The 19,420-nt window shown below is 53.9% G+C and overlaps 1 protein-coding gene across 1 annotated transcript in view; it reads left to right on the top strand.

The window, feature by feature from the left end:
- ASAP3 (ArfGAP with SH3 domain, ankyrin repeat and PH domain 3) overlaps window positions 1-17,020 on the top strand; it is a 47,799-nt gene extending 30,779 nt beyond the window's left edge. Inside the window, 22 exon segments of the mRNA XM_027625161.1 lie at window positions 4,736-4,847; window positions 5,065-5,150; window positions 5,587-5,662; window positions 5,792-5,878; window positions 6,059-6,174; window positions 7,102-7,171; window positions 7,504-7,591; window positions 9,187-9,235; window positions 9,360-9,556; window positions 9,651-9,784; window positions 10,020-10,114; window positions 10,351-10,528; window positions 11,498-11,583; window positions 11,743-11,858; window positions 12,430-12,497; window positions 12,592-12,699; window positions 12,834-13,029; window positions 13,910-14,117; window positions 14,670-14,712; window positions 14,714-14,761; window positions 15,741-15,774; window positions 15,777-17,020. Coding sequence (XP_027480962.1) covers window positions 4,736-4,847; window positions 5,065-5,150; window positions 5,587-5,662; window positions 5,792-5,878; window positions 6,059-6,174; window positions 7,102-7,171; window positions 7,504-7,591; window positions 9,187-9,235; window positions 9,360-9,556; window positions 9,651-9,784; window positions 10,020-10,114; window positions 10,351-10,528; window positions 11,498-11,583; window positions 11,743-11,858; window positions 12,430-12,497; window positions 12,592-12,699; window positions 12,834-13,029; window positions 13,910-14,117; window positions 14,670-14,712; window positions 14,714-14,761; window positions 15,741-15,774; window positions 15,777-15,814 — 2,233 coding nt within the window. The 3' untranslated portion in view covers window positions 15,815-17,020.
- Window positions 17,021-19,420: the final 2,400 nt, after the last annotated feature.

The following is a 19,420-nucleotide window of genomic DNA, read 5'->3' as shown; positions in this document are numbered from 1 at the left end:
GCCTCGCAGGACACCGTCTATCAAGTGGGAAGAATAACTCCCCCTGCCCCGCCCCCCCCAGCCAACCTCCTCCATGCAGTTCTGCTTTTACCAGAGTTCCATCGTGATCTTGCCTGTAAGGTCTTGTTTCAAGAAAAGAGTCTGTAATTGATGGGGAGAGGGGCTCGGTGAAGGTTCTCCAGTGAGTTATCAACAGGGTCTGGACTAGAACCCAGGGCTTCTGAGTCCGGTGCTCTCTCTCTGAGTCTGTGCTCCATGGACTCCTGGCCCCTGCCGTGCACGTCACACAGGCTGAGCTACATGTCCTGGCACAGCTGTCTGTGGTACGTGCCTTTTGGTGAGGGCTTCAGGTATAGCTAGATATGGGCGAGCCCTGAGCTACTGTGCATTTCCACCTCCTTCTTCCCACACCAGGGTGGGCAGCAGCTGGAAGGGCCCTGAATAGCATCTGTCTGCAGGGCCCTGGTTTTTCTAGGCTGTTCCATATGCAGGTCTGTTTCCTCATCTGAAACATGGGGCCGGCCGATACCTCGCAGGGTTGACGTGGAAATGCAAGAAGCACAGTGCCTATAAAGCGTCTAGCACTGCAGTTCACCAAGTCTTTATTGGCCATCTTTCTGAGCCAGAACCGAGACCAGAATAGCACAGCAAGGGGCCAAGAGGCGGGAGCCCAGGCCTCGGCCCCTAGCATTCCCCCTGACCGGCTCAGGATCTGGGACAGTCATGTCCCTTCTCTGGGGCTCGGCTTCATCTTGTGTAAAACGATCCCTGACTGTGACCTGTCAGAAAAGACACCGTGGGGGGATGGGTGAAATAGTGCTGGGGATTAAGTACACCTACAGGGCAGCTGGGTGGCTCAGTCGGTTAAGCGACCGGCTCTTGGTTTCGGCTCCGTCATGATCTCAGGGTCGTGGGATGGAGCCCTGCATGGGGCTCCGCGCTCAGCCAGGGGTCTGCTTGAGATTCTCGGTCCCTCTCCCTCTGCCCCCCCTCAAATAAATAAATCACTTACTGTGACAAGCACTGAGCGATGTATAGAATTGTCGAATCACTATACTGTACACCTGAAACTAATAGAACACCATATGTTAACTATGCTGGAATTAAAATTTAAAAATTAAATAAATACATTTTGAAAAAAAAAGACACTGTGCCTGTCACGAGCTGGGGGGACCAGGCAAGGCAGGAGGGATGGAGCAAATCTGAGGCACTGTGTTGGTTACCAGTGCTGTCCCCAAGGCTCTAGCGTCAGACGGACCTGGATTCAAATCCTAGCTCTAGCACTTAACAGCCGAGCGATTTGTGACTTGTCTCAGCCTCAGGCTCCTCAACTGTAAAATGGGGTAATGATTCCTGCCCCACGGGGTTATCACTTTAGTATGTGAAGGGTCTAGCGGAGCACCCGGCATAATATTAGTGCTTAAAAATAATAATTAGTAATAATAGCAGCTGATACTTATACTTACTTAAGAGCTTCCTCTGTCCGAGGAACTGTGATAAGCTCTTTAGATCTATTATCAGATTGACTCCCCTTGGCAGGGAAAGGGGCTGTTATTATCCCCAACTTACAGGTAAGAAGTAAGGGAAAAAAACACCACCACAATCCCTGCCTTAGTGGATCCCACTGGTTTGTAAGCGAGAAGAGAGGTGGGTCGATAAGTGACGAAAATACAAAGTGATGGTGCCACAGGGACAGTACGAGCACCGGGGTGGCAGGGGAGACAGGTGGTTTTGTTTGGGTGGACGGGAGGGCGGTGGGAGGAGGCATCACAGGAGAGGCTGTTCAAGGTGTCAGTTTGGCAGGTGCATGATTAGTTTGGATTCCTTTCCTCTCCCACCGTCCTCCTCACTGACCCCCTCAGTCCCTGTCTGAATACCAGACTGTGCCCAAAGTCCCCTTCTCCGTTCCTCTCAATCTCCTCAGTAACTAGCATTTCCCTGCTTCTCACTCCCTATTCATTTTACTCCTCTTCTGGCAACTCCATTCAAAGGAAATAAAATATGTCCGAAGTTGAAATGTTTATGAACCACTGGTGAACCTTTGAGGACATTGAGGGAATAGGAGTTTTGCTCTTTTCTGGCCAGGGTGTGAGAGAATAAAAAGCACTCCCCAGCTAGTAGTTTGAGGTGGCAGGTCATCTCAGATGACTAGGTCAGCCTTGGTGGGGTAAATCTCTGTAGGTTACCTCAGCTGAGACTGAGGGACAAAGCTATGGTAATCCACGAAGCCATCTATAGTACTTTACAGCTTGTCTTCATCCTGAGCTAACTAGCTTCTGTCCTTTAATCTCCACTAGAGCCTGCACACACACACCCCAAAATTAAATAAGTAAATAAGGAAGCACCCTATGCTAAAAAAAAAAAATTATCCAGGGGCACCTGGGTGGCTCAGTCAGTTGAGCGTCTGCCTTCGGCTCGGGTCGTGATCCCAGGGTGCTGGGACCGAGCCCTGAGTTGGGCTCCCTGCTCAGTGGGGAGCCTGCTTCTCCCTCTCCCTCGGCCGCTCCCCCTGCTTGTGCTTGCTTGCTCTCTCTCTCAAATGAATAAATAGAATCTAAATAAAGGAATCACCAGTGGTTATTACCATAACCATCAATATCATTAGCATCATCATAATCCTGCTATTTATTGAGGGCTTACCATATGCCAGGGACTGTACCATGCATCATACCATCTGAGTACAAGACGGTATTTGTCTCAGTTTTGAAATGGAGGAACTGAAGCTTAGAAAGATTTATAAAGGTTAAGTGAGAGAGCTGCCATTCAAATCCAGACTATGCGTTTCTAGCCACTGTACCCTATTGGGCTTCCTTTTTGTCCATTTACTCTGGAGCAGATGTCTCTCAATGTTAGTACATATGCTTCCTCATCCTTTGTAACAGTTGCATAGTATTCCCATAGTTAGCCGCAGCATAATTTATTTAACTACTTCCTACTGATAGACATTTAGCTTATTTTTCATTTTTCACTATTGGAAGATGTGGTAGCGAGGTCTATGGGAGACTCCCCCCCCCCCCCCCCCGCCGCCGCCCAGCCCCTCTGCCTGCTCTGTCTCCTGCCCTCCTTAGCAAGCTGCCAGGCTCACTGCTGACACCCTACCGGCCCAGCCATCACCTCTCTCGGCTGCTGCTCATCTTCAGATCCCCCAAAAAGCATCTGTCATGACCCAGGCCCGGGTCATAGGGACAGTCCCCACCCTTACTCCACTGCCCTGCTACAGACTCCCTCTCAGGATATCATAAAGCCTTAGGGAAATGTAAAAGAGCCACTCCTAAGAAATTTTTCTAGAACACCTACAGAACTGCACTCTAGAGCAGTGGTTGTCAGGCAGGGGTGATTTTGCACCCCCACCGTCACCCCCAGGAGACATTTCTGGCTGTCGCAACTGGGAGAAGCTACAGGCACCTCGTGCGTTGAGGCTGGGGATGCTGCTAAACATCCCACATCCACAGAACAGCCTCCACATCAAAGAATCGTCTGGACAAAGTATCTGTAGTTCCATGGTTGAGAAGCTGCTCTGTGGGTCTCCAGGGACAGATTCTGCATATAAACACTGTCCTGGAGGCCTGACCTCAGTGAGGCCTGGAACTTTAAAGCCAGAGTGAACTCTGCCTAGGCCATTGCTTCCCCAGTTTGCAAATGGAAAAACTAAGGCCTAGGGGGGCCTGTGATAATAACAGCTGTAGGGTCTTCTGTATGCTAAGTTTTGCATCCTCTGTCATCTGGGTACAGATAAGGATCCCCATCTTGCAGACGAGGGAGACAGAGGCTTGGAGAGGGGAAGTGATGCTTGTAATGTATCCCACAGCTGTCTTCTTTGCTCAGGTCTGGCACCTACTTGAAAGCAAAACTGATAAGCAAGACATCTCCTTGACAGAGGAGCTGTGGTTACATGTGCCCAGCCCCAGATGTGGAAACACTCTCCTGCTGAGAGTGGGTGGTCTGCTGGGCGTGGGATTTCCAGGAAATCAATTGCACACAGATCCACCCATCCCCAAAGAGGGAAAACAGCCAACCCTTGAGATCTGTGGGGGCAAGGCCCAGGTTACACTTAGCTGCAAGCATGGGAGGCACTGTCCTCACTTACAAAGAAAAGAACAAGGGTTTTCTAAGCTTTAAGTGGGAAGCTCTGTGGGCTCAGAAGTATGAAGGCACTTTGTGATCCTTTAAGCCACGAGGCCCTAAATCCCTTCCAGCAAAATCGTACTGGTCACCCCAAACCCCACCTGGCCCTAATCTAAGCCCACCCCTTCCCTGCATAAAAACCTTCCACTCCTTCCCATTGCTCTCGGGAACCCTGACATGATCTGAATTAGGCCCTGCGTGATCTGGCCCCTCTGCAGCTCACCGGAAACCACTTCCTCTCCACCTCCACTCCTGAGCCCCGGTGCCTCCTGCCTCCAGCAGTCACGTGGTCTGATGCTCCTCGCTGCCTCCAGGCAGCTTCTCAGACTTCAGATCTCACCTCGAACAGCACTTCCTGAGCAGCCCGACGAGGTCGGATCCCCCTTTTAGCCTTCCATGGCTCTCATCATGGCTGTGATATGATCCACGTCGTTGTCCCCCACCAGCCTGTGGATTCCCGAATCCACCTTGTTCACCGTTGTACCCCAGCCCTGCCACACAGGAGGCCCCTCTCTCGTGTGCTTGTGGCAGAGAGGAGCGTGGAGAGGCGGTGGGACGCGAAAGGGGCTCTAGTGAGAGTCGCTCAGGCCTCTCTTTCCTTGGGGCCTAGGGCCAGGCTGGAGAAGGAGAGAGACCGGGCCAGGGTGACAGGAGGGAGCCCCGGGGAGGTGGCCCAGGACACCCAGAGAGAGCGGCGTGTCTTCCAGCTGCACATGTGTGAGGTAAGGGTGCTGCCGGGGTGAGGGTGGGGTGGGACGTGTCTTCCTGTCTTCGTCTCCTGAACCCCCAGGGGGGCCCAGTCACAGGTTCTGGCCAAGAGGGATATCACTGAAGTTCAGTGATGGCCAAGAAGATTAGCCCGGGATGGGGATGGCAGCCCCTTGCCCCCAGGATTCAGGTTCTGCTCACACTGCATGCCTGGCCCTGCTCCTTCCCCAGTATCTGCTGAGAGCCGGGGAGAGCCAGATGAAGCAGGGTCCTGATTTCCTGCAGAGCCTCATCAAGTTCTTCCACGCGCAGCACAAGTAGGTTTCGCCCCTGTCCCCGCCCCCACCCCGTGCCCCGTGCCCCTTAACCCTTCAGGCTACACCAAACAAGGCCCGTCCCCAGGGTCTAGCAGGCCCTCGAGGACTCTGTGTCTGCCTTGTTGGTAGTGCTTTCCACGGCTCCTCTTTGGTGGGTGCTCACCAGGTATCAGCGCTAAGTACTTTACACATTGGCTCCTGCTCAATCCCCAGCAACCCATTTTCTCCTCAGAAAACTGAGGCTCAGATTTATTAACATCACCCAGCTAGTAAGTGGGATCTGGACCCAGACAACTTTGGCTCCAGAGAGCCGGCTCCTGCCTGACAGAGAATACTGCCCCCAGCTGCCCTGTGATCCTTGGAGCACCTTCTCCCACACTTCCTGCTTCTCTCTTTCTCATCTTTCTCATCCCTTGTTTGGCCTGATACCCCTTAGCTTTTTCCAAGACGGCTGGAAGGCTGCTCAGAGCCTGTCCCCCTTCATCGAGAAGCTGGCAGCCTCTGTACATGCGGTAAGTTGGGCCTCAGCCTTGGGCCCACTGTCAAGCCCCTGTCTTTCCGGGCTTCTGCTCGTCTTGCTCTGGCCTGTGCGCCTGGCCCGTCTGCTGGCTGACGGTGGGGTCCGGCCCTCTGTTCCACAGCTGCGTCAAGCCCAGGAGGAGGAGCTCCAGAAGCTGACCCGGCTCCGGGACTCCCTCCGAGGGACACTGCAGCTCGAGAGCAGAGAGGTCAGCCCCTGAATCATCCCCAAAGGAACGCCTTCTCCCAAGGCCCACCGTGGAGGGAGGGAGAGGAGGAAGACCCCACTTCAAGGGTCCCTTGAGAAATGTCCCTGAGAGAGACCCCTGCAGAATGAGGCTCTGCCCACCCAGATGCCCTAAGGTCTCCTTTGCATGTCGGAGGAACAGGAGAATCTGAGCCGGAAGAACTCAGGAGGTGGAGGTGGCTACAGCATCCATCAGCACCAAGGCAACAAGCAGTTTGGGACAGAGAAGGTGGGCTTTCTCTACAAGAAGAGTGATGGGTAAGTGACTCAGAGAGCTTGAGTAACTTGCCCAAAGCCACACGGCCAGGAAATGACAGTTGGGGGAGCTGCCCAATGGGACCGTTCTCATCATTTAGGTAGACTCTGAGGGTTCCAGGACCTCCACCCTAGCAATGCAAAATCATCAGAATCCTAGGCACGTGAACGTCTGCTTAGAAGTCACTGGTTGTTCCTAACTTGAAAAAGAATAAAAGCAGCTGCTAGCACTTACTGAGCACTTACGATGCCCTAGACCATCCCCATGCCCTTACCTTTAACCTCTATAATATACTGAATATGCCTGGAAATGAAAGTGTTGACTGTGCCTTGCTCCCTGGTGTAAAAAAATCAGTGTGTGAAATGCAAAGGCTCCATGGGATGTGTTCACGTTTCTACTTACTAATCAGTTTTTATCAGAGAAGAATAACTTTGTTATACCAATTAATATTTACCTCTTACAGAAGTGTTAAGTAGCTTTGGATCGTGGATTTGCTAATTTTATTTTTGGGGTCTAAATATTTATCTTGCTTTATCCCTAATCATAATGCATCTGTTTTGATCAAGAGCCTGATCCTCCTTCCAGTCTAGGAGTTCCCTAAGGTTGGGAGCTGTGTCTCCTTTATCAGACGAGAAGCTCTCAGAGGGCCAGGGTCATGTGATCCCCTTCAGAATAAGGATTCCCAGAGAGTGGGGGCTATGCTTCCCCCATCAGACTGGGAGGTACCTCAGGGCAGGCTATGTCTCCATCATCAGAAGGGAGCCCCAGAAAGTGAGGGGTGTAGGGGTCAGGGGATGGAAGAGGTGAAGAGGTGTGCCTGGAGGTTATACGGGTGGGGCCAGGGACCCGGTCCAGGACTCTTGTTTTCTGATACAGGGGAATTAGGTGTGAGCCTTGGGTCAGTGTCTCTCTATCCCTCTGGGCTCTAGAATTCGAAGAGTCTGGCAGAAAAGGAAGTGTGGAGTCAAGTATGGCTGCCTGACCATCTCCCACAGCACGGTGAGGCCTGGAGGGGTGGGGGTGGGGGGTCTCAGGGCGCAATCGATAGGTCCTCTCTTCACTTCTGAACCAACAAGTGTCAAACCCTCCCTGCAGCCCTGGCCCCCAAACCTGGATCCAAGTTGCTGGAGACCCCCTTTGGGAAGAAGGCTGGGACTCAAAGCTCCCGACCTAATCTTGGCCCACACTCCACATCGATGAGGCGCTGGGAGAGGGGGGACATGAACCGGAACAGGACTATTATGCCTATTTAACGGACTGGGAAAATGGAAGCCTGAGAGTTTGGGAGACCCGGAGGGGAACATGTGTCCTTTCTCCCCAAATTCCCACAGATAAACCGGCCCCCAGTGAAGCTGACCCTGCTAACGTGCCAAGTGAGGCCAAACCCTGAGGAGAAAAAGTGCTTTGACCTGGTGACCCGTGAGTAGTCCCTGTCTCCTCCCCGACAACTGCCCAGGGCTTCTCTAAGAGACCTGTCAGCTCCCGGGAGGCTTCAGTTAGGGGCCTGCGTCCAGTCCCCCATGTGTTTAATCAAACAGCTGTCCCTGCAGGCAGCAGACATCTGAGGCCCTGGACACTCTTTTTATTTTTTATTTTTTTTAAAGATTTTATTTATTTATTTGAGAGAGAGAGAATGAGAGATAGAGAGCACGAGAGGGAAGAGGGTCAGAGGGAGAAGCAGACTCCCTGCTGAGCAGGGAGCCCGATGCGGGACTCGATCCTGGGACTCCAGGATCATGACCTGAGCCGAAGGCAGTCGCTTAACCAACTGAGCCACCCAGGCGCCCTGGACACTCTTTTTAGAGGCTTCAATCCACATCCTATTAAATATTAAAATGCACCCCCCATCCCACAGTAAATATCATTATTTCTGTAAAGTATATTTGAATGGATTTGGGTAATTTGGCTTTCGAAATTATTTTTTTTAAGATTTTTTTAAATTAATTTATTTATTTGAGAGAGAGAGAGCACAAGACGGGGGAGGGTGAGAGGGAGAAGCTGACTCCCCGCTGAGCAGGGAGCCCGATGTGGGACTTGATCCCGGGACTCCAGGATCATGACCTGAGCCGAAGGCAGTCGCTTAACCAACTGAACCACCCAGGCGCCCTGAAATTATTATTTCTTTAAAATTTTTACTCTTACTCTTCGTCTTTTGGAGGCTTTGGTGCCAGGTTTTACATGGGGGCCGGTGCAGGCTGAGAAAGACCTAGATCTCATCCTCAGGGAGCTCTCTCCGGCAGGGATGTGATGTGGAGACCCAGTAAGATGATGGGAGTATCCAGGAGAGAGGTACAGATATAGGACTGTCAAAGATAAGGGAGGGAAAGGCCTGCCCTGCTGTGGGGAATCCGCAAAGGCTGCTTGGAGGAGAGAGCATTTGAGTGTAGCCTTGAAGGACAGAGAACGCAGAGTTTGGGGGAAGATTGTCCCAGGAGGCAGGACTGGCATGATGAAAGGCATGGAAGCAGGAGAGTGGGTCTGACCAGGCTGACCAGAGTAGAGAGTTCGCAGGGAGAGTGGTGGGAGATGAGGCCTGGAAATGCCTCTTAAAGTTTTGGACCTTATTTACTGGCAGTAGGGAGCCACAGAGGGTCCTGGAGGGAGGGTGGCGTGATTAGATCAGAACCTTGGGCACAACAATCTGGCAGCTGGTACGGGGAGCGGGGGGAGTTGGGGAGCAGGGAGTCCAGACAGGAGGCTGAGGGCCCACGTTGGGTGGTGGCAGTAGGTTTGGAGGATACTCTGCCTCTGACCGGAGGGGGGGGGGGGGGCTGTCCTGTGCTCTGGGAGACCTCCCCAGACCCTGGAACAGAGGGGCCTTGCTGGGATCCTCCTTTGGAGGTGACTTCTGAGAAACTGCCCACTACCAGCCACTACCCTGCTGGCCATCACCATCCCCACTGCAAGCTAGGCAGAGCCTGGCTCCACAGGGACAAAGCTCCACCTGGACCCCGTGGGTTGGGTGAGGGCTCCTTGGGTTTCTGTGAGCCAGACATACCCCCTTCTCCCCACAGACAACAGGACATACCACTTCCAGGCAGAGGATGAACATGAGTGTGAGGCGTGAGTGACACCCGACGGCCAGCCTGGGGGTGGGGTCAGGGGAGCCTTATCTACTTCCCAGCCTCGGGGGACCCCACCACCCCTGCGGGTATCACTCCCATGCCACCCTGCACCCTCTCCATAGGTGGGTGTCAGTGCTACAGAACAGCAAGGATGAGGCCTTGAGCAGTGCCTTCCTAGCCGAGCCCGGCGGTGGCGGTGGCCCAGGACCCTGGGCGGGTGCCGGGCTGGACGCAGAGCCCCAGGATCTCACAAAGCTGCTCATCGCCGAGGTGAAGAGCAGGCCCGGGAACGGCCAGTGCTGCGACTGCGGGGCTGCAGGTGGGCTGGCGGGGCGGGGAGGGGAGGGGAGGGGTGAGGTGGCAGTGGAGGGGATGGGCCCACACTTCCAGGTACGAGCCACTCTCCCTTGTAGACCCCACGTGGCTCAGCACCAACCTGGGCGTGCTCACCTGCATCCAGTGCTCCGGCGTCCACCGCGAGCTGGGCGTGCGCTTCTCGCGCATGCAGTCCCTCACCTTGGACCTGCTGGGCCCCTCCGAGCTGTTGGTGAGGGCGGGGCGGGGCCAGAGGTGGGGTTGGGGCGTGGTTTCGTCAGGGGTGGGGCTTGCACCGGCCTCCTCGGCCCAAGGGTTGTGGCATCGGGTGGGGTGGGGCGAGGTGGGGAAGGATCCTGAAGATCCGGAAAGGGGAGGGTCGGGGCCCGGCCTCTGGAGGCTCGGTCCCCCAGGGGGCGCTGTCCTAAGCACTGGTCTTAACCCCCATCGCTTTCCTGCGACCTCAGCTGGCCTTGAACATCGGAAACACGCGCTTCAATGAGGTCATGGAGGCTCAGCTGCCCTCACATGGCGGCCCTAAACCCTCAGCTGAGAGTGACATGTAAGGGGATTCTCAGATGGGAGTTGGGAGGTGCGTCCTGGCTGGGGATTCTGCTTCCCCAGCTCCCATAGTCTCAGGAGGATCTTGGACCAGAAGTCTAGGGAGAAGGGAGCCGCAGATCTGGAAGAGTCCAGGACACGGTTCGGGGGAAAGGAGATCCGTAGCTCCTGTGGGATGGTTCCAGGGGTCAGCGGGGTGGAAACGGCCCATGCTCTGAGACTGGTTGACCTCGGCAGGAGCACGCGCAGGGACTACATCGTGGCCAAGTATGTGGAACACAGGTTTGCCCGCCGGTCCACACCCGAGCCTCAGAAACTCCGGATGGCCATTTGCAACCGGGACCTCCTGTCGGTCCTGGAGGCCTTCGCTAACGGGCAGGACTTTGGACAGCTGCTGCCTGGGCCTGAGGGGCAGGTGAGGACCACCTCCAAGGGCCACTTATACCCCACCCGCTCTCTCATACTCCCCAGTCCTTCTCCAGGACCAGCTGTCACTCCCCTCTGCCCCCACTCTGACATCTGCTCAAACCCCGAGGGGTAAATGGTATGGAGCATTCCATCAGGCAGACCTGGGCCAGAGTCCTTGCTCTGTCTTTTCCTAGCTGTGTGATCTAGAGCAGGTGACTTAACTTTTCTGAGTCTCCATTTCTCATCTGTGAAATGAGTGGATGATAGCACCCGAGGGTTGAAGTGAGAATGAAGTCATGTATATAAAGGGCCAAGCATATAACATGTGTGCCAGAAATGTTAGTATCTTTTTTTTCCTTGGCTAGCTTTGGACATGGGTAAGGGTGAGTCAGATTACATCAGGGAAGGCTATTGCATTGGTGATTCTAGTAGCAAACATCACATGAGCCAGAGGGTTGGGAGGGGAAGGGTATCAGAGACGTTTGAAAGGTTAAATGGACAGGAGTTACTGACTGTACATGAAAAATGGATGTCATGTCTTTGAACTGTCTGATATCCTGGTGGGGCTGTCCAGTGGGCAGTGAGGGTGCAGCCCTTAGGTGAGGTAAGAATTCGGAACAGCCTGTGCATGAGTGAGAGCTGAAAGTCTGAGGTTTAGCTGGGCTCTCTGGGGGGCCAGTGAGAGAGGCGAGCAGAGAGAGAAAGCCGGGGCTAAGAACCAAGTTTGGGAAGCACATGTTACTGGAGGCAGAGCCACGGAAGGAAGCCTGAAGGAATGGTCTCTTGCCCTCTTCCCAAACATGAGGCTCCCTCCCTGCAGTCTCCTCTCTCAGGGTTCTGGCAGCTTTATATCTGGAGGTGTCGGGGCAGCAAGAGTTCAAGAGGGTGTTGAAAAAAAAAAAAGAGTTCAAGAGGATGATATTGGGTTGGGGGCAGGCGAACTGGGGGAAACTCAGAGGTGTGGATGTGTACCCAGGCATCTGGAGAGCTCGCCCTGCACTTGGCGATCCGAATCGCCAGCCCCGCCTCCTTGCCCCTGGTGGACTTCATCATCCAGAACGGGTGAGACCCTGCCTGCCCGTCTGCCCACCTCCTCATCTTCCTCCACCCCCACCCCGTCCCTTTCTCTTCTCCACAAGCCTTCCCCCCTCCCTCTTGTTCTCCCTGACTTTGGCCCCTCCCCCTGTTCCCCTTTCTTCCTCCCTGGCCTCCTACCCCCAGAGGTCACCTGGATGCCAAGGCTGCTGACGGGAAGAGCGCACCACATTGTGCTGCACTCTACAACCAACCTGACTGCCTCAGGCTGCTGCTGAAAGGGAGAGCTTCGGTTGGCGCAGGTGGGGCTCCCAACTCCTCCCCCAGCAGACTTCCCTTCCTTACTACCCCTCGTGTGGAGCTTCCTGCCTTCTTCCCAGACCGAGAGCGCTGGTAACAAGCACGGACTTCGCAGACACACCTGGGTTCTAATCCTGGCTGGCCTCTGAGCACCTCTGTGACCTTGGGATTTGTCCATTCATCTCTTGAACCTCAGCTTCCTTGTGTGTAAAATGGGTATAACACCACTGACCTAGCAGACCTGCGAAGAAGATAAAAGGATGTTTCTGAAAGTACCTAGCCGAATAAATCCTAGCTGAACTCGAATGATAGTGATTATGATAGTTACTATTTACCGGCATAGGAACTCCTTTAGTCCTCACGACAACCTCATCAGGAAGTTACAAGTATTATACTCATTTTGTAGGTAAGAAAATCAAGGCCCAGAGAGGCTAAGTAACTTGCCCAAGCTCACACAGCCAGAAAGTAGCAGAGCCAAGATTCAAACACAATCTGATTCCAGAGGCCCACTGTAACCTCTAAGCTATAATGCCTTTTGACCTTGACCATGACCCTTGACTTTACCCCTCACAGTGAACGAGGCAGGAGAGACAGCTCTGGACATAGCCAGGAAGAAGCAGCACAAGGAGTGTGAGGAGCTGGTGAGGTCTAGGAAAGGAGGGGAAGCCCCTGACCCTTTCCCTCTCTCGGCTGAGCCCCTGACCCTCTGAACTGCCAGGGCTTTGTTATTGGCAGCTGGAGCAGGCCCAGGCTGGGACCCTCGCCTTCCCTCTGCACGTGGACTACAACTGGGGAATCGCCACTGAGCCTGGCTCAGACAGTGAGGAGGACGAGGAAGAGAAGGTGGGTCCCTGCCCCCTCTCTCGGGCCTTTGTTAGACTACAGATGGAAAGAGCCCGATTGGGCCTGGTGAGGGGAGGGGCAGGGCTAAATGGAGGAACCCGACTGTCCTTTCTCCCATACTTTTGCCCCTGCAGCGCTCCCCGCTGAAGCCCACAGCCCAGGCCCGCTGGGCCAGTGGGAGGGTCGACCTCAGCAACAAAACCTATGAGAGCATCACCAGCCTGGGATCAGCTGCCCCTCAGAGCCAGAGTGACGCCTGCCCCCCACCCTTGCCGGTCAAAAACCCTTCCCGGACGGCGGTCCAAGGGCGTGCAGGACATGCCAGTGGAGGTATGGCTGGCTGCGCAGAAAAATGCTCATCGTACCATTCATGGAGGGTCTACTGTGTGCCGGCGCACTGAGCTAAGGCTGCCTGGGTTAGTCCACGCCGCCCTCCTGCCCTCGCAATCGCTTACCAGGTAGAGGTTATCATCTTCCCCTTACAGGTAAAGGAACAGAGATGTTAAGTAACGTGTCAGAGATCCCACAGCTAATTAAGTCCCCAATGTGGGATCCAAACCCAGGTCTGTCTTATTCCAAATTCCTCAATGCTTTACTTAAATAAAAAGAGAGAGAAGCATTTATTGACCATCCACTGTGTCTCCAGTATTTGGAGGGGGGGTGGTTTACTGAGACATGGCCTAGTGGGGGAAATAAAAGCCGGAATGCAATTCATTACAATATTAGACACAATGGTATAGAATGTAAATTCCCACCCCGCCCCCCCTAAAAAAGAATGTAAATCTCAAAAGGACAGGAATTCGAGTGTTCTGTTGACTAGTATTTCAGCACCTGGCTGGTCTCAAGAATTGTTTGTTGAATGAATGAAGAAGCTTGTTCTGGGAGCTCAGGGGGAACATGTCCTGTTGGGACTGAGGGGTGGTTGAGGAAGGCGTCCTGTCGAGGTAGCATCTGAGCTGAGCCCGAGGGATGAGCAGAGGAGTCCACACTGAGGAGCGAGGGGAGCAGAAGCAAAACAGCGCGTCAGCGTGGGCTAGCTGTCATAGCCAGTGAGACCCAAGCATGGTGGGGAGAAGCTGGAGGGGAACACTGGACAGGTGGGTGGCATGGGGAGTGGGGGCAGCCGTGATAGGCCCTAGAGGCCAAGGATTGCTTTGAAATTGAGAACAGAGTAAGAGATAAAGACAGGTTTTATCACTTCTGATTCCAGATCGCTCTGAAGTCCCCAGCCTGAGCTCAGAGCCCTCCGGGGCCCCTGAGAGCCTGGGCAGTCCAGCCTCTACGCCTTCCAGCCTCACAAGCCCTGTGGAAGCTGTGAGTTCCAGCCAAACCCCATCCAGCTCTGAGGAGGGCCCCTCCCGATCCAGCCTGACATCTGGAGCCACCCCTGCAGAGATGTATCCCCCGGTCAGGTTCAGGTAAGAGCCCAGCTGTGCAGCTGAGCAAGTTTCCTGACCCCTCTGCACATCATTTATTTCCCCACCTGGAAATGGTGCCTGCCTAAAGACTGGGACACCTCCCAGCTCTGAGGCCCATGACTAACGAGATATGCTAGCCCTTGAGTAGAGGGTGAGTAGACCCTTCGCCCTTCACACACCTGCCCCCAAGTCTGGCCTGGAGAGCTAGGAAGGAGCCTGGGACCCAGACTGCTGCAGATGGAGTAGAGAAGGCTGAGTCCCACCCGCGTGGCTTCTTCTAGAGGTTCTAGTGGGATCTCTGCTGTGTCCCATCTCCAACCCACGATCCAGTCCTTCCTTCCCGGCAAACAATCCTTTCAGTTTGGAGTCTGGGGGAGGAGACACAGGAAAGCTCCGGTTCCAGGCCTCTGCAGCCTGTGGTGGACCCAGCCGGGGGCCCTGGAGGATTCTCTGCCCACCTGTCTTAGGCCCCAGCCTATACCTTGAGCTCTTTCTCCCCCACTCTAAGAGGATCTTGGCATGAGGTCACCTTGGCCTTTCCTTGCCTTCCAGCTCCGAGAGCACTCGCTCCTATCGGCGGGGTGGGCTGGAGCCTGGAAGACTGTCTCTCAGCCAGACAGCCTCTGCCCACAAGGAACATGCCGGTATGAGCTCTGGGACTGTGGTTTGAGGGGTGGTGGCAGGACACCTGGGAGGCAGAGTTGGTCAACAGTAGGTGGGTGGGGTGGGGTCATGGGGACCTCTGCCCATGACCGGAGTACATAGGAGGCCGGCTGGCCACAGTTTGGCCAGTCCCTGGCCTGGTGCACCCCCTTCCCACTCCAGCCCAGGACTCATGAAGCTGGGGAGAGCCCAGGTCTTGAGGGATGGCCGAGGTGAGGAGGCCTGAGCTGTGGCTTCTCACAGGGGAAGATGAGCAGACCTGTGTCAGCCAGGCTGGTGGCTCACTTCCCTGCAGATGAGGCAGGATTAGGGCAGCTGCATAGCAGCCCTTGGTTTGCCTAAGTGTCTCCTTGTGTAGGAGTCTCCTGGAATCCGCTCGGACTGCCAGCTGCCAGGCAGAGGGGCATGTGATAGGGACAAGACAAGAGCTGTCACCCTGAATCCGGCTTCTCCCTGCTGAATCCCGAAGTCTCTCACAGTTACCCATAGTTAGTTGGGGAACCTGGGAGTGGGCACAGGACAGAGCGAGTTGGGCTGAGCATGAATCCACTGTTCCTTGTTCCCCTGGGGAATCCCTCGGGGGGGGGGGGGGGCGGTGGTTGTCCGTGCTGGGAGTGGGAGACAGCAGGGGCAGGAGCTGGGGCTCTCTGAGGAATCGTCATCCTCAGTCCCTCGGAGTCAGGCACCAGACCCCAATCTGTGTCTACAGCCAGGTATCCCGTCAGCCAGCATTTAATTGATACCTGTTGTTGAGACGTGTGTGATAAGAAGAACTCGGGCTGTAGGGCGTGGAGGACCACGAAAAGTGGCTTTGCTTCTTCAAGCCTTGGTTTCATTGTCTGTTAAATGGGGATAATTTCATCTATCCACGATAAGACAGTGGTGGAACTGAGGGAGACAAATAGCTGGTACATAATACAGGTACTTAGAACATGTCAATTTTCATTCTTCTCTCCCCAGGTTGGCTTCACTGAAGGAGAGGGCTCCAGGACAGGGGTTCTCCTGGAAACTCTGTGCAGCTTTTGCAAGACTAGCTCCTTGCTGGCCCTTGCATGCCTGAACTAGCCCCATGTTGGACCCCAATGTTCAGAGCTAGGCCTTGAGCCCACAAGACTGGGGAACTGAGATGTCCATTCCCTTGGGTCTTGCTCTGTCTGTCTCTTGCACCTCTGTGGCTGGCCTTCCTCCCTACCGTGGGCCTTTGCCCCCTCCAGGGATACAGGGCCCTTCCATGTTAGGGCTGATGGCGGTTCCTTCCCTTCTACCCCGTCACCGCCCAGGGAGCCCTATGGCTGGGTCTGATACTCGTGAGCTAGCTCTAGCTGCAGAACCCTCAGTCTCGCATCAGACCAGAATATGTTTCTACCATCAGTCTGGGGACTCCATGAGAGTAGGACCAGCCCACCTTCATCATCCAGACCAGGGCTTCTGCCAGCCAAGCGGCTGTCTCCTCCTCCAAGCGGACATTCATTGGTCTAGGACTTTACTGAGTTTCTCTCTATGTCCAGATGCCACACGAGTAAGACAAGGGTCTTGCAGATGTGGTCCCCTTCTGGGACGCTGGTCCCAAAGGCTGGGCTTGAGAATGGGCAGGGCTAGACTCCAGGGGATGGTCCCGGGCCCAGGGGCAGACAGGCAGTCAGCTGGCTTACACCAATGGGACACTGCATTGTCTGTGCCCATCCTGGTTGGCCAGTGCTCATGCTGTACCGCCTGTTAAGTAAATACTCACTAGCACTCCTTTCGAGGGACAGCACAACCCTCCCGGGGACCTCTGCTCTATTCCCCAGCCAGGAAGTAGACGAGGAGTAACCCCCACTTGCCTACTCTCCTGGATGTAGCAGGAAGGAACGGAACAGTCAGGAGCCTTCCAGTCTTGGGGGAAAAAAGAGCTAAGAAAGGAGGAAGGAGAATAATAGGAACCGGAAGGCAGGGACTAAAGGTTCTGCTTCCCAGTCCCAGAAGTGCCACCGTGACTTTCAGCCCCATATTAGAAAACAGGTACAGCTAAGCCATCATCAGTTTCTAACACGGTTTTATGGGCACCAGGCCCTGGGCCCTGGCAGGGATGGGCCAGGCCAAACAGGAGAGGCCAGAGGGTGCCAATGGCCAACGAAGCAGTCTGGCCCAGGAGGCTGGGCTGTTTACCCTGGAGCCCTGACTGGTCTGGGATCCCACAGGAACGGGGTTGTCTTCTGGGCCTCTAGCGTCTGGTTTTGTTCATCTCAGACTTGTTATCTCACTCATCTCTAATAAAAGATTTTTTTGATTAAATTCCAGTGGTTTCATTTGTGGGATCTGAAGAACAATAGGGAAGGGATGGGAATCCTGGGGCCTGGAATTCTTTCTCTGGACCTACTAAGGAAGAGGGCAGTACGAACAGGGGTTTGCAACCTGGGCTGGTTTAGCCCCAGGGGATGTTTGGCAATGCAGAAACTTTTTGACCGTTGCCAACTGGAAGGTGCTACTGGCATCTAGTGGCTAAAGGTCAGGAATACTGACCTTTCTCCAGTCCACAGCTCAGCCCCCACAACAGTGCATCATCCCATCCATAATGTTAATGGCGCACAGGTTCAGAAACACGGGTGCGGAGGAAACGTGCTGGCAGGGGGGCCGGGAGCCCAGCAGTTTAAGTCGGCCACAGGCCTTGTCTCAATTTGAGGTGCCCTGAGACAAAGATTTGAGGGCAAGTAGTTTATTAAGGTGATCCCAGGAAATAATGAGAAGGTAGGGAGTGGAGCAGTGGGTCAAAAAGCAATAGGGGGTGTGTTAGTGAGGGGCTACTACCATGAACTAGGGTTTATCTTAGGGATCTCTGAGGGACTATTGATTAGACCATGTCTTTGGGGCACCTGGCTGGCTCAGTTGGTAGAGCATGCGACTCTTGATCTCAGGGTCATGAGGTCAAGCCCCATGTTGGGCATAGAAGTTGCTTAAAAAAGAAAAAAGAACACGTCTCTGAATTGTCCCACTGAAAGTGAAAAAATTGGTGTGTTTACCGCCAACTCTGGTTTCTCACTGGCTGAGGGGTCCTTCCTGGGGGTGTCAATTCCCAAGCACCTCAGCCTGCTCTGAAGCCCTCATTCCAAGATGTGGGAAGGTGTTGGAGGTGCGTCCAGGAACAGCCTGCCGTGATCTCCAAATGAGGACGGGTAGACAGAGGGAATAACGTGGGTACCAACAGTGTTTGATACGGTTGAGCAGTGCAACCCTGGACTTCTCTGAGCCTCGGTCTCCCCATCTGTGCAATGAAGGGGTTGGACTTGATGTTTTCTTAGGGTCCTTTGAGCCCCAATGATGTAGGCGTCTTGGCTTCTGTTGATGTCATACAACTCAGGGTGGGAACTGTGTGGAACTTTGAGGAAAATCAACTCTGTTCTTTGTTTTGTTTTTTGTTTTTGTTTTTGTTTTCTAAAGGCAATCCTGGGATGCCTGGCTGGCTCAGTCAGTAGAGTGTGTGACTCTTGATCTCGAGGTTGTAAGTTCGAGCCCCACATTGGGTGTGGAGATTACTTGAAAATAAAATCTTAAAAAAAAAAAAAAGCAGTCCTAAATAACTGCAGACAGCTGTCCCTTCAACCCAGAGGTTGCTCGGGAGTTGGCCAAGAGACCTCGCCACATCTCAAACTGATAAAGTCTGACCTCCTAAAAGTGGTCCATAATGCTGGCGCGGTCAGACCGCATTCATCTCTGGCTTTCTGCCCTGTCTGCCCCCAAGCCAACCTCTGTGCTACAGCCCCACCAATATTTCAGTTCTTCCGGCCCTGACACGCCAAGCCCACTCCCATCCCTAAGCTTTGCACATTCAGAACTCCAGGAGGACTGTTTTGTTCCTCTCCAGAGGACCAGGGCTAGAACTGCCTGGCACATTGGAGGTGCTCCATAAATATATGTTGAATGAATGAATGTTTCTTCATTTCTTCCTGCCTCCAACTCCCACGCTGCACTCCTGCCCCAAAGTTTAAACTTCATTTCTTCAGAGCAGATGACACCTCCACCGGTGCAGTTCCCGGTGTCCTTAAAGTATCCTCACTTCTTCCTGACCCTCACCCCAGTTGTGATAATACAGAATTGATTGCATCCAAATTTGCTTAGGTTTTCTCTTGCCCATAGACTGCATCTCAAGCTTGCTGGGACCAGCCTTGGACACTCAAAATGCATTTGTTGAATGAAAGATAAACCCATCCCTTCCTACCATGGTCCCAGGTCACTCAGCAGCAGTTAGAAGCCAGAGTCATGGGCGCTTGGGTGGCTCAGTTGGTTAAGCGACTGCCTTCGGCTCAGGTCATGATCCCGGAGTCCCGGGATCGAGTCCCACATCGGGCTCCCTGCTCGCCAGGGAGTCTGCTCCTCCCTCTGACCCTCTTCCCTCTGGTGCTCTCTATCTCTCATTCTCTCTCTCTCAAATAAATAAATAAAATCTTTAAAAAAAAAAAAAAAGAAGCCAGAGTAATGACCCAGGCTGGGATGGGGTTCTCTAAAGTTCTCTCAAAAAAGTCTAGAGATGTCACTGAACACTCCGAGCCACCGTGCCCCCCTCTACACAGCACTGACCACTTTTCATGCTTCCCCTCCAGGTCCCTAAGCACCTCTTCCAGCAAAAGGGTAATTTTGTGTTAATTAAGCTCACTGGTTTAGGA

This window comes from Zalophus californianus, chromosome 4 (assembly GCF_009762305.2).
Source record: "Zalophus californianus isolate mZalCal1 chromosome 4, mZalCal1.pri.v2, whole genome shotgun sequence".
In the NCBI taxonomy this organism is placed as follows: Eukaryota; Metazoa; Chordata; class Mammalia; order Carnivora; family Otariidae; genus Zalophus; species Zalophus californianus.
This window is presented reverse-complemented; position numbering and strand designations above follow the sequence as displayed.